The sequence below is a fragment of the Phoxinus phoxinus genome (assembly GCF_949152265.1).
Source record: "Phoxinus phoxinus genome assembly, chromosome: 4".
Classification (NCBI taxonomy): Eukaryota; Metazoa; Chordata; class Actinopteri; order Cypriniformes; family Leuciscidae; genus Phoxinus; species Phoxinus phoxinus.
Genome location: NC_136879.1, coordinates 15,541,870 through 15,556,664, shown reverse-complemented (window position 1 = coordinate 15,556,664; position 14,795 = coordinate 15,541,870). Strand labels below are relative to the sequence as shown.

The 14,795-nt window shown below is 36.1% G+C and overlaps 1 protein-coding gene across 1 annotated transcript; it reads left to right on the top strand.

Moving 5' to 3' along the window:
• Window positions 1-192: 192 nt before the first annotated feature.
• Window positions 193-8,478, top strand: spcs2 (signal peptidase complex subunit 2). Its single transcript, XM_079609822.1, has 6 exons — window positions 193-249; window positions 360-557; window positions 1,849-1,932; window positions 3,393-3,553; window positions 3,663-3,797; window positions 6,690-8,478. The coding sequence occupies exons 2-6, from the start codon at window positions 519-521 to the stop codon at window positions 6,874-6,876; spliced, it is 606 nt and encodes a 201-aa protein (XP_079465948.1). The 5' UTR covers window positions 193-249; window positions 360-518; the 3' UTR covers window positions 6,877-8,478.
• The last annotated feature ends 6,317 nt before the right edge of the window (window positions 8,479-14,795 follow it).

The following is a 14,795-nucleotide window of genomic DNA, read 5'->3' as shown; positions in this document are numbered from 1 at the left end:
TTTGTGGAAACCTTGAATCGTGTGGGAAACATGCTCTGGGATTCAAGAAGAAAAGCAGAAATAAAGGCTTATTTCCAGATATATTTGTTTGAAAGGTTGCTGCCTGTATGCCTGTAATAACCATAATGACTGCAAAGTGCAAACGTGTGCAAGCACACGTACAGAAATACACCATGAAGTCCCGAAGTGGGCGGCGCATAGAGAAGACAGGATTTGCGGCTGTCATGTTACGTTAGGGCGGGAAAATCAGTAAGTTTAGTTTACCTTATTACCTTGTGTGTTGTGATCTCCGTGCCAATAAAGATCACAGGTTTTTATTTTCACATGATAATTTACATTTTTATGTGTACTGGTTTCAGTGCATGGGGTTGAACGTCACCACTGCGGCCCCGCCCCCTTTGACGTCAGACACCACTGCCGCTGTTTCCCTGTTTCAGACCCATTTCGATTGGACGGTTTTTAAGTGATTTTAGCCAATCACACTCGCCCAGGTCAGAACAAATGAACAGGAAGAAAAGATGGCGGCGAGGAACGGAAAGAATGGTCTACTGGAAAAAGTAATACACCTTTATTGTATATCTCCTTTTATGGGATGTTATGAGTCTTGAGAGCACAGCGTAGTTTATTAATATTTTTTTTTTTTACATATTTCATCTTTCGCAATCTTTCGTTATTCGGACGTGGATGTTGATGCGACCATGGCGCTCGTTTGCGTGTCAGGAGATAAAATGTGAAACTTGTAAATGAATGCACGCGAATCGTGTACAAATTGTTACTTATCATGTGTATTGAAAACTGTCGAATGCCGTTTAAATGTCTAGATACAGAAGATTACACAGCATTGCACTATGTTGCACACAATATTGTGTTATGCTCCTCATTTCCTTTCGCATGCACCGTGTCATTTTATTTCCAGTCAGGAGGTCACGTTAACTTAACGTTTTATTTGGTTTCCATTTCGGTCAAAATGGACAAGACATTTTTACTGTGACTTCCTTGTTAATTGTGATCTGACACATAGTATTTCAAATTGGTGGTTTTCAGTCGCGTTATCAGAAGCTGGTTTACAATAATTTTAAATAAAGCAAACTGGATACAAATGCACAAACTTTAAAATAAAAATCCCCATATAATATAAAAGGCAAATCTGCCTAAATACTAACATACCATCGTTATTCAGGAAATCTATATTAACGTTATATGCACTATTATGCAAGTTATTTAAAATCAGAAATCCCCCAAATACCTGTAATTGCTGTAAACGTTAGCCCTTTTTTTAAAATATATAATTTAAAGATGTTTTTTTTATTGTTTTTGATTATTTTCTTTGTCATTTGTTAGACTTGTTGTTAATGTGTTCCAACAACCAGTCAGTAGTGATGCAGGTTCAATTTTTTACATATACACGTAAAAAAGCATACATGATTTGGCTGAAAGTGATAACTTTCTGTTCAGTAATATGCCAGATGATAGTTCAGGAGCTGTGGGCTGATTTAGATCAATAACTTGAGGCGTTTTTGAGGGATTTATTCAAAGATTCATGATACACAAGTTGCAACCATATGTTACGGAGTCCAGCCACTGAAGGCAATGCAAGTATAAGATGTAGTCTAATAGAGGCATTTAATTGCATTTCATCACATTCAATTCAAACTACTAACTATAATATAATCTTATAAAGACGTTTATTTAAGCTGTCAATTCAGTAGCAGCACAGACATATTAATTTAGCTTAAACGGTGTAGCACTATGTTGAGTTTGCATACCTATCTTGCACATATTAAAATATTAAATACTCTATTTGGCTTGACAGTGTGGCTTGCTAAAATCATATTGCATGTGTTTCAGTGGAGGATTGATGAAAAGCCAGTGAAGATCGACAAATGGGATGGTGCAGCTGTGAAGAACTCTCTAGATGATGCAGCGAAGAAGGTCTGTGTGTATATATATATATATATATATATATATATATATATATATATATATATATATATATATATATATTATATAGGCCTAGCTAATATATTTCATATTACACATACACCGGTTAAAAGTTTGGGAACATTACTATTTAATGTTTTTGAAAGAAGTTTCTTATGTTCATCAAGCCTGTATTTATTTTATCTAAAAAAAATATATATTGTTACATATAATTACAGTTTAAAATAATGCTGATTTGATAGTCAGTTATTATCAATGTTGGAAACAGTTTTGAACAAAATAAAAAGGTTTATTCAAAATAGAAATCTCTTCTAACAATATACATCTTTGCTATTACTTTTTGTCAAATTAACACATCATTGCTAAAGAAAATTATTAATTTATTTCAAAAAAGAGAAAAAAATTAATGACCTCAAACTTTTGAACGTTAGCGTATATTGTTAGAAACTATTTCTGCTTGAATACGTTTTTTAAAAAGAACAGCATTTATTCTATCAAAGAATCCTGAAAAAGTATCACGGGTAAAAATATTAAGCAGCACAGCTGTTTTCAACATTGATCATATTTGATCATATTTGATCATATTTGAATGATTTCTGAAGGATTATGTGACACTGAAGACTGGAGTAATGATGCTGAAAATTCAGCTTTAATCGCATGAATAAATCATATTTTAAAGTACATTAAAATAGAAAACCGTTATTTTAAATCATAATATTATTACCCAATATTACTTTTTTTTTTCTCTGTATTTTTGATCAAATAAATGCAGGCTTGATGAGCATTTCTTTAAAACACTGATTTCCAAACTTTTGGACTGGTACTGTATGTTGAAATGTTAGTACAATTAAAAATAAAAAGCTGATCAGAGCTGTATTTTCAGCATCATTACTCCAGTCTTCAGTCACATTGTTTTTCAGAAATCTTTCTAATATGATGATTTGCTGCTCCTAGAAACATTTCTTATTATCTAACTAATAATTGTATTCAGCTAAGACGCATTATATTGATCGAAAGTGACCATAAATGTAAAAAAAAACAAAACAAAAAAATATAAATATATTAAGCAGCAAAACTGTTTTTAAATGGATGATAATCGTATCAATAATAACTGAGCAGCAAATCATATCAGAATTATTTCTGAAGGATCATATGACACTGAATAAATTGCATTTAACAATATATTAACTTGGTTATAAATTATTTAAAATAGTAATATTATTTCACAATATTAATAAGTTTTACTGTATTTTCAAATCAAATAAATGCAGCCTTGGTGTGCAGAAGAGACTTCTTTCATTGAAAAATCGTAATTGTTCCAAACATTTGCCCGATTATGTGTGTGTAGATCTATTTATGTGGTTTCTTGAGTGATTTATTTGCATACTTTGTTTTTATACTGGTTATGTCCATTAGATGAGTTTTTAAATCTACGTTTTTCTCCCCCATAGGTGCTGATTGAAAAATATGGCTACATTGAGAACTTCAACTTGGTGGATGGACGTCTGTTCATTTGCACGATCTCCTGCCTTTTCGCCATTGTAGCTTTAATTTGGGATTACCTCCACCCGTTCCCAGAGTCCAAGCCCGTGCTGGCATGTTGTGTTGTTTCATATCCTTCATTGAGCAAACTCGAAACGCAATAGAGACGCAACGGTTTGACAATGTAAATGAATGTAAATTGGGCACTGCTTCAGTTCTTGTCCTTAACAGATCAACACATACTTCATAATGATGGGGATTTTGACCCTGTACACTTCTTACAAAGAGAGGAACATCTTCCTTGTGGCCTTGCAGAAGGACCCAGCTGGAATGGACCCAGATCACAATTGGCAGCTGTCCTCTAGCCTAAAAAGGTGATTTTTTTTTTCTCTCTCTCTTCTATTTATTAGTGGTGATCAAACAAACTCTTACCATAAAGATCCCGATAAACGTTCTTTAAAAGAAGTTTGAAATGCATGACCAGCGATATAGTGACGCAGCCCACACTGCCGAGAGGCTTTTAGATGAATATTTAAATATGTTCTGTGCTCTTTCCTAAAATAAACGCGCTGCAAAAATGACAAAAAAATTCTGCAACTCAGCAGTCAAGTCACGTTTATTTATAAAGCACAGATTTACTATATTAAAGGGGTGGTTGAGTATGATTTCACTTTTCTAACTTTAGTTAGTGTGTAATGTTGCTGTTTGAGCATAAACAACATCTGCAAAGTTACAACGTTCAAAGCAAAGGAAGATATTTGCTTTTAAGGACTACAACTACAACTGGTAGGGACTACACGACATTCCTCCGGGTTAGTGACATCAGCAACCCTAAAGTTTACATAAGCCCCGCCCCCTGAACACACAGTCCATGTTGAGAAGAGGAAAAGTTGTTGTAGTCGAGCACATTTGTGAGTCAGCTCAAACTTTAGCATCCATCTTTTCACATGCAATAGAAAGTCCCTCTGTGTGCATCTCACAACAGTTCCTATACGAGCGACTTATAGATTACCATGACAGAATATGCTAATTGAAGAGAGTTAACTCCACATCAGTTAACCATTCAGAGACGTCCTGTTGCTTCTACATGTTGTCACTTCTTCTTGAGTCTCTCCATCTTTGTCTGACTCTGTTTTAACATTAAAGACAGAACAGTTTCTGTCATCTTAGTGTGTCTGCGTGTGGTAATCGCAGCTGCTAACACACGAGCTCTTGAAACCCCGCCCTCTGCAGCAGCTCATTTTTATTTAAAGGGACAGACACAAAACGATGCGTTTTTGCAAATCCTCAAAAAGTTTTACATGCTATATAAAAATGTCTGTGGGGTATTTTGTGCTAAAACTTCACACACACACTCTGGGGACATCAGAGATGTATTTTACATCTTGTGAAAATGGCATTATACCACCCCTTTAAGCATGAAAAATAATTAGAAATTTAGTTTAGAATGTCAAGCTCATGTTTTCACTCGTGGACGTCTGACCTTGACGGACTAAACAGAAGAAATGAACCGGAGAAGATTTCCACGTTAAAGAAGACAGAGCCTCAGAGACACGCCTAACTATTATGTCATCGCAACGGACCAATGATAGTTTGAAGGCGTTTACATGCCGGAGCGAACTCTTCCAAGAATTCGGAGCGAAATCCAAGAATGAACTGGTGTGAGGTAATTTAGAACAAAATCAGGCCAAAACTAAGTTTGTTTGGAGTTCGAAACATCTTCCCAAACTCCAAACAAACTTAGTTTTGGCCTGATTTTGTTCGAAATAACGTCACACCAGTTCAGATTTCGTTTTAAGTATATCGGGGTCTTAAATGTTAAAGGACAATTTCGGCGCAAAATGAACCCAGGGGTTAATAACACATGGTTACCGAGTCGATTGTTCTCTGGGATGTGTTTTCATGATAATCGAATGTAAAGAGTTTTATCTCTAAAAACTGATTAGCTTATAAGTAAAAAGAAATCGCTAGTTAATACCACTGATAGAGGTGTGCGATATATTGTACGATAATATCCAAATTGTTGTCTGGACGATATGCAAAATTGGGATATCGAATATTTCATAATTTGTACAATCCGACCCCCCAAACATGAAAAGAGCTGAAGGAAGTTAAAGAGAAAACAAACAACACACACTATAACCTTCTAAACTATGATATGTAGCGATTTTAATACTGTATGGGGTTTGCTTGATTGTATTTTATGGTTTTTTTTCCACACCAGTTCAGATTTCGTTTGAAGTATATCGGGGTCTTAACTGTTAAAGAACAATTCCAGCGCAAAATTAACCCAGGTGTTAATAACACATGGTTACCGAGTCGATTGTTCTCTGGGATGTGTTTTCATGATAATCGAATGTAAAGAGTTTTATCTCTAAAAACAGATTAGCTTATAACGCTAGTATATTAGGTATCGAATATAAGTTGACAAGGCTCAAAATAGCCTCACATTAACACGGTAGCATAATGAGGGTCCCTACATGCAAACCGAAGCATTGAGAACTTTGTGTGTACAGACAGTTTAATAAGAAGATACTTTATAAAGACAGTACATTACGCGTATACATACAGGCAGGAGCCATCTTGGAAAACAGTCTCAACTAGTCGAGCAACGAACGCCGTGCTAAGTGAGCTGGTCGATAGGTGAAAGTCACAGTTCAGCTCACTTAGCACGACGTTCGTGGCTCGACTAGTTGAGACTGTTTTCCAGAGATGGCTCCTTTTGAAGAATTGTCCTCTAAACATCAGTGCAGTGCAGAACACCCTAGCAACTAGTGATGGGTTGGAAGGTCGATTTTTCTTGATCATCTAAATTTTTCATTTTGATGAACCAATATAGATTGCTAAAATCAATTTTTTTTAAAAAGCAATCGTTTAGTCCAGTGCTTCTCAAACATGTCGTGGGAACCCCCTACCACTGCACTGTTTATGGATGTTTCTCTTATTAGACAGTCTTGCGCTTATCACCAAATTCAAGTCTTGCTTGAGAGTTGAATCAGGTTTGCTAGATGAGGGAGACTTACAAAATGTTTAATGGTCGGCGGTCACCAGGACAGGTTTGAGAAGCACTGTTTTAGGGCTTGTTTACACCTGCTCACTTCCTGTTTTCTCTGATCGAACTGCTATCCGATTGTAAAAAAAGTGAATTTGAAATCTAATCGTGAATTTTGTGTTGAAGCTCCACCCTATTAGAAATGCCATTCCTCAGGGGAAAAAAAGTTTGATACTGTGGTTTACTATAGTACTAAATGGCTTGTGTCCGTTAGGTTTGATGACCAGTATACGTTAAGAGTGTCCTTCACTGACGGGAAAACCAAGCTGTTCAGAGAGACGGAGTTTACAAAGTCGGTCGGGGTGTTCTTCGACGAGAACGGGACGCTGGTGATGGACCAATTTGAAAAATATGTCTCAAAGCTTCACGACACATTGGCCACAGAGAAGAAGACGAAGTAACGGTCAGTCGAAACTGGCGGCGCAGGCCTTCAGCGACCCAGCGCACGCAGTAACGGTGGCTGTAGTGGGACAAAACACAGATGTTATTCAGGCTAGTGAGTGTTATCACAGTTTAGCTCAGCTCTAACATTACGTAAGGTCAGCACAGTGTTTTTTTTTTATTGCTAATGCTAAATAAAACCTATTTTGTCCAATTTTCTTTTTTGTCAGCCATGTTTTGTTTTTAAAATGCAAGTAACCGGTGTCTCAGTTTATTGCTCTTTATAAAGAAAAAAAGCCAGGCATTTCTACCATATGCATAGATAAGAAAAAGTGTTCTTCAATATCAATGTATTTAACACTCACTCTAAAGAAATAGTTTCCATAATATTTTTTTTTCTGGTAATCAGCAGTTCAGTTTTAGATATTGGAAGAATATTTATATTTTCATAAAATGAGTCCCTCCTTCCTTCAGGAGTGTTTTTGGATCAGAGGTGATCTACATTAGTGCTCCCACATTTCACGACGCCTTGTGAAGCGTTGTGTCTGAAACAAGCAGATTTTTGTACATCTGAGCACCCGTGTATATATAGAGCCTTATTAAATGTCTGTTCAATCTGCAGATTTTTTTTTTTTTTTTTTCCCTATTCTGAATTTTATCGGTTTAGGCTTTAAAGGACAACGAAAAGCAAAGAAATGACCTGTCCATCTGTTGTGTTGTCCCCCTACCGCTTTGATACGTTTATGTTTGGCCATTTATGCTTGAACCAGGGATAACCGTTTTATGTTCCCTGTTTTTTTTGTGTTGTGAGCATCGGATCAGTCTTGACCTGTTTTTCACACTCAGGAGTGAATAGACCTGAATTTCCTGGTTTTCTGTCAACAGCCATTTTCATATAGATTATCTTAATTTATTTTGAAAAGTTTAGAGCCGTACATCTGGTTGCAGTTTGTTTCTCCATATTGTGAAATATTAGGCCTGCTGAAATCCACAGGGACTTCTTCACGGTTTTTGTCTAATGATATTCAGCTTTAGCTACCCATATTGTATGTGCCTGTTATTCTCAAACAAAACAACAAAAAAATTAAAAAATAAAGTAAGGCATTTTTACATTTGTGTTTTGCTGTCATTATTTCAGGGACATTTGCCAAATTTGTTTGACGCTTTTGTGATTGACCGTTTGCTCATTTTCTAATCAGGGTTCATATTCTGATCAAGCGTTTCTGCAAAGGACCGATCATTTACATGACAAGAATACTCCAATGATAAATAAATGAATATGAAAACCGGTGCAACATTCAGTTTAAGCAAGTATACAAAATATTGCTATTTTTATTTTTCAGATTTTGAATATCCACTAATATAATATAGTAAATATTCCAATAAAAACAGTTTTGATTTTACACAACCATCTGTGTCTCGTTTCACCTAAAACCACGTTCAGATGTGTGTGCAGGATGTTTTGTTACATAATGTTGTGTTTACATAACCCTGAATTCCAGTTAATACTAGCATGTGCCAGATAAGTTTTCTACAGAAACCATAATATTGACTTGTGTACACATGCATATGTAATTGGAATAAAAGACCATATTTCAGTGAAATCGATAGTCATTCACTTCAAAATATGGTCATTTTGTGTCAAAGCAACCACATTTCAGAAGCTTTCCCTGCTGAAATTTTATATTTAAGACAGACAAACATAAATAGTGGGGCCACACTGAAATTCCCATATCTTTGGGATTGTGGGCCTTAAATTGTGGGATATAGGGTCTTAAAAATGAAGATACCAAAACATTTTTGGTAAGAACCAAAATCTAAAGTGATAGAAGGATATCTTTATACTTCTTGAGTTCCAGATTTGCAAACTTGAAGGGGAAATGTAGTGCTTTTTCCCATTTTTGAACTGTCATTATTGGCATATAATGTAACAGATTGCTAAAGTCAATAGATTTTACTAATATACCAAAAATAATAGTGATTTAAAATAGCTATTTCCCCCTCCTGTAATTGTCACTTTGGCCCCCTTTACAAAATAATGGATTTGACAGTAAATATTCATGGCATTTAATATTTTGGCTTCATTTATGCATTTCTTTCACCAGAAAGCAAAATCAAACCAACCAACCAAAGGTTGAGTTGACATGTAATGGACTTCTCCAATCATGTAGTTCTCCTAAACCTCTTTTCTCCCTGTCGACTGCAAGCTCGCATTTCGTCTTGCCTCCATCCAGTCAACAATCTATAACCCTGTCCTTTTTTTTCTCTTCCATAGCCCTTTTTTACTCCGATGTATGTCACAATACTGGAGAAAAGATCTGTCGCCAATGCATTGCATCTTTAAAATCGACTGAGGTTTGCATGTTAAGTCATATGCAGTTCCGCAGGTCATTGCATTGACCACATGCTACTATTGGGGATGAGATGCCACAAATAACATTTGGTCACTTTTATCCTGTCAAAGCGAGTCCGTGGCCTAGACATTATTGTGATGGCAGAGCCTGTGTAAACAGATCTGTGGGGCTTCGTCCCATTGTGCCCGACTTATATGCACATTGATGGAATGACTCACATTTGGCCCCGTCCAATAAAGTGTTCATGCACGTGCCTCCACCAACTCATGAAAACACCGCAAACAATGAGGATAACACTCCCCCTTTTGAACTGTGGACCATTTCAATCTGAATAGAGCCGATTTCAAAGGCTGACATTTACTTAAAAACACGTCCCTTTTTAAATCAAATCATCAGGATTGGTTTCGAGAACATATGTACATTTTACATTCACTCTTACAAAGAGATTGTTTGCAATGATGCCGAAGAACCATTTTGTTCCATTGAAGAAACTTTCAGTGAACATTGTTTTCTTCATTTGAAGAGCATTTTAATAATCTAAAGAAACTTGTTTTCCACCATAAAGAACCATTTGTGGAATGGATACAATGTACCTTTCTTTTTAACAGTGTATCATTGCATAACACAAGGGGTTGACCGGCCTCATGTATGATAAATGTTATTATAACTGTCAAAAGTAGGCATCTTCAATTGGACACAACTCTGACATTCTGAAGAAACTATATAGACGTGTGTGTTTTTTTTAAAAGATTGATTTTATTCAGTTGAAACACCATTAAGTACAACACTGAAAGTATTCAGCAATCCAGCTGCTTCATGACCCAACTGTTAAAGGACGTCGAACTTGCATTTGCCCTCTGTGTACGGAAGGGGTTGTCGCCTTGCCGTGAGATATGTGGGTCAGTGAACTCTTGTTGCTCAATGCTGGTCATATTGCGGAGACCCACGCTGAGCTGCTTTCACTCCACTAATCCAGTTAGAGCAAATCACAAACAAATATACTGCATGTATAAAGGGACCAGTCTAATAATAATAATCATCATCATCTAAATATAGATTTTTTGAGTACACATTGCTGATCCTTTTGACAAACAAAATGTGGATATATATCTTTAGGTGTAAGTTTTGCTGCTTTCTTACTCAGTCTTATGTCAGGTGATGGTTTTGGTGAGAATAATGCAAACTGTTGGTTACATTTTACAGCATAACTCGTTCTTGAGGTGCGGCCACATTTACTGTTGCTCGGTGAAATCTCGCGAGCGAAGTCGGGTAAAAATCAGGCAGATTCCAGTAAAAGAATCAGCGCGGTCGTGAGTTTTGTGTTCAAGTTGGTCATACAAATTTGCTGACCAACAGAAAGGTTTGAATGTTACTTCTACTTCAAGCTGTGCTTCATACATCTCTACGCTATTGGCAATATTGCACACAAAATTTCACCAATATGGCCGCACCTTTATGCTATCATTCGGAGATCAACACAGCATTTCTTATATTCTGTGACAGAAGAGGTTCTGCGTCCAGTCTTGATGAGCAGGAGCTTCTTCAGAAAGGTTAAAAGCGCAAAGCACAGCACCTAGAAAGTGAGAATACAAATATTTGGTTAGAATATCTATTATTTGTGTTACTTTTTTCGGCAGAAATATTTCAGGTTACTAGTAAAAAAATAAAATAATAATGCATTGACAGGTATCCACTTACCAACTTCAACCATATAACTGAGTTACAAGGTGGCGATTTCGTATGAATTCGTATGATTATTAGAAAAAAAGCATGAAAGTCCACCCTTAACCCAAACCTAACCTTTACTGGGGCGAACGTATGAAAATGCATGAATAAGATTGGACAAATTTATACTTTGAATTAAGGCCCGTTCACACAAAGAACGACAACTATTAAGATCACCAAAGCGATAATATTAGCGTCCGCACCAACAAAACGATAACGCTCTGTTTATTACAAGCGATGCTGCGGGTTTTGTTGACTGCCGCTTTAATTGCTCGAGCTCTTTAAAGCAGGATGGATTCTGATTGGCTGTCTATGTTTTTATCTTTCATCAGCTGGGAAAAAAAATTGTTCTGAAAGTGATTCCAGCCATATCGTTTCTCTGTGCCGTTATAGTTGTGGTGTGGATTCTACTGTTCTAACACATTGAGAACGGTTTCCAGAACTATCTTTATCATTATCGACAGTACTAAGCAGATTACTTACAAATTAGTCGTTTGCTGGTTCCAAAATTACATGACAACAATTGTAGTCAGTGACGTAATCCATTAGGCCTACATGACACATTTACAGTAATGTAATCGAACTACTGTTTTGATTACTTTTGACCTTATTCGTTTATCACATTAATTTGAATAATATAATCTTGTACCATATTAATCGAACTTGAACATAATTGTATTATCTATTATTTTTATTATTGACCTAACTTGTTCGGTTAAAATCTCAGGGAATAATTCAAGTAAATATATTAGGTCTACGAGGTTCAGCTCACAAAAAAAGTTGAGGAATTCCTGCATTGCATGTAAATATGAAGTTATGTGAATTTGTAAATTTTAACGTGTTTTGAAAGACAAACGCCTTCCAAAGAAAGTAATACATGGAAAGTAAAAATGTCTCAATGAGGGATAATTCAAATGAGTAATTGACCACCATTGTGAAAATAATGTGTAATACTGTAATCAACAAAACGTAACTATAGTCTGATCATGAGTATTTTAAAACATAATATAATTGAATTATAAGTACTTCATTTTTGGAATGTGATTGCGTAACCCACATTACATGTAATTAATAAGTTAAAACCCAGCATTAATTATCATTATAGTTACCATCCTTGGTGTGAACAACCATCAATTCGACAAAACGCAAAATAGTTACGAATTGCCGTGCGATTGTTGGCATTTACAATGGAAGTCTATGGGGCAAGTAGTATATATTGTCCCATAGACTTCCATTGTAAGTGAATATTTGCGAATATTTTGATGTTGTACAAAAACTATAAAACAAATGTAATTTACGCAGAACGTTTCAGTACCTGTATCTTCGGGGACAACCATGATAGCCAATCATGTACTCCTGCGCATAGCAGTGCTTCCTGCACAGTCCTCGATATCCACAGGTCCATCCCTGCACCTCCGTGTCATTGGCTGTCGGGAGATAAACAACAGTCATCATGCACAATTCATACCTGTCCAACAGTCATAACTGTCTAATGCTATCAATCTGCCAATGCACATCAGCATTGTTAATACTAGCATTAATATCCAGACCAGTTGTAGTAGCGACTGCATATTGCAATGTAAAAGTACCTTGACTCGCTGACAGCAGCAGCAGAGTCATCATCATCATCATCAGTCCCAGTGCCCTCATGTTGTAGCATCTCCGTCTCTCCGGCTGACCACTCATTTATACTGTACAGCAGCCGGCCTCGAGGGGAGGGACTAGTCTAGTCAATAACAGACTTTTCATTCCTTTATCTGCATCAGCTGTGAGATTATGTATGCATTTTTTTTTTTTTTTTGTTCTAATCCCAGCAACATTTTAAAAAAGTAATTTACCCGTAGAGAAGAGATTGTCTACAGTTTCATAACTTGTTATGCCCAGCATGCAAAGAAAGAAAGGAATATGTTTGGATCAATTATAAGGACTGATTTGATTGTTTTATAATAATCGATACTTAAGGGTCTATTGGTAAAATGTTTAATGTTTGAAAAAGCGTGAAAAATGAGCCCTTAAAAAGTATAATGGGCATGTTATGTAATGCATTGGAATTTACTGATGTAATGTTGCATTGTAGCCGCGGGTCTTTTCTTTCAGTGCCTCAGTGGCCAAAATATTATTACACGTTTGTTAAAGCATGCGTGTCAGCATATTGTGTAGTCATTTGTTTTGTTTGTGATATGAAACATGACGAATTGTGTCGACATCATTTTTTGGCCAGGCTGTCATACAAAAAAACAAATGAGAGAGCCAACAACATATTAATAACTGATTTTGTTGTAATCAGTGTATGCTTTTTTGCATAGTAACATAAAACCTGTAGTTTTTTTTTTTTTGGTCAAATCATTTTGTCAGTTAAATACATTGACCAAGTTCAGTGTTTTGTTTTTTCGTCATGTTCAAAATATTTAAAGAATTATAAAATATTTTACCCATATGTTGATGGTTTAATCAAATTTATAGTCATTCAAAACTAATAACCCCTCCGGACATCACTTTTGGCCACTGACACGTGTTGTGTATAATTGTCTCAGGAAATATTGATAACACATTATTTTACAGGGTCCTTGTCACATGCTCTATAGTGATAACTAATGATGCGTAATTACATGCAGCTTATCCAAAGCAAACCCAGTACATGTAGTCAATTAATATAACTTTAAATGTATAGGTATCACAGGACACCTTAAAATAAAGTGTAGCCAAATGGTTCAATTTCAATATTACACAGGTTGCAGGTGTAAAATGTATATGATTTTAAGGATATATATGCAAGATTACATAAAGTTGAAAAAAAAATTATTTGATGGCTCTGTATAATTTGGTATAATGCTTTATGAACTATTTTTATTGTATGTTTATTAATGTTTGACATTGCAACTCAAAATACATGTCTTTCATTCATTCTTTCTACCTACTTATGCTACATTTTGCATAGTTTTGCATAAGTTATGGGTCATTTTCCCTTTACTGTACACTAGGGGGGCGTTTACACCATACATATGTATATGTAGATGCCACATTTGACTCTTGGCACGTTGGCATAGGCTATATCTATGGTTTACATACGGATCCGCGGAAAAGACTATAAACCTGTATTCTGCTGCCAGACCAGTATTTGGCGATGACACTTTGTAAAGAAACTGAACATGTAATGCATGAGACATCACAGTTTTGACAAATGTGCATTCTTTTTTTTTTTTTTTTTTTGTATAAAAACAGTATCGGAGGTGATAACAGTATCGTTTTTAAAAAATTGTACTTTGAAACCCGTCAAGAGTCGTGTTTTCAGGCCCCCAAAAACGCCGTTGTCGTGTAAATGATCGGCCAAAAAGAGTGTTCCCTAAATCTTTGCAAAGTTACATCGCCAACTACTGGCCATATGCATAATACGCCATTTTACGCTAAGACCTGATCAGAATCAATGCTGATAGAACTATTGTTGTTAATTTAAAAATAGTCGATAGTAATGTTGAATGACCTCATTTAACACTCCTTATGTGTGTGTTTCTGCAGTGGAAACCCATTGGAAAACAGGTAGTTGGAAAAACAGGTAGTTGTGCAACTGTGTACGGCCAGAAACGTTGTCAGCAAAAATCTACTATTCAGGACCCACATCAGCGGCTATAGCAGCTCACATGCAGGACCTTGTGACCAGGACCCTTTCTCTCTACACGTACACACCCCATTCACACGCACTCACACACACACTGGTTTCAACACTGTTGGGTAAAGAACCATACCAACTGAACAGCCCTTTTTTTCTCTCTCTCTCTCAATGAAATGGGCATAAAATGATAATGATGTCTGTCCACCAGAGGGTGTACATGTGCCTTAAATCTGTTCTTAGTGCATTCTGC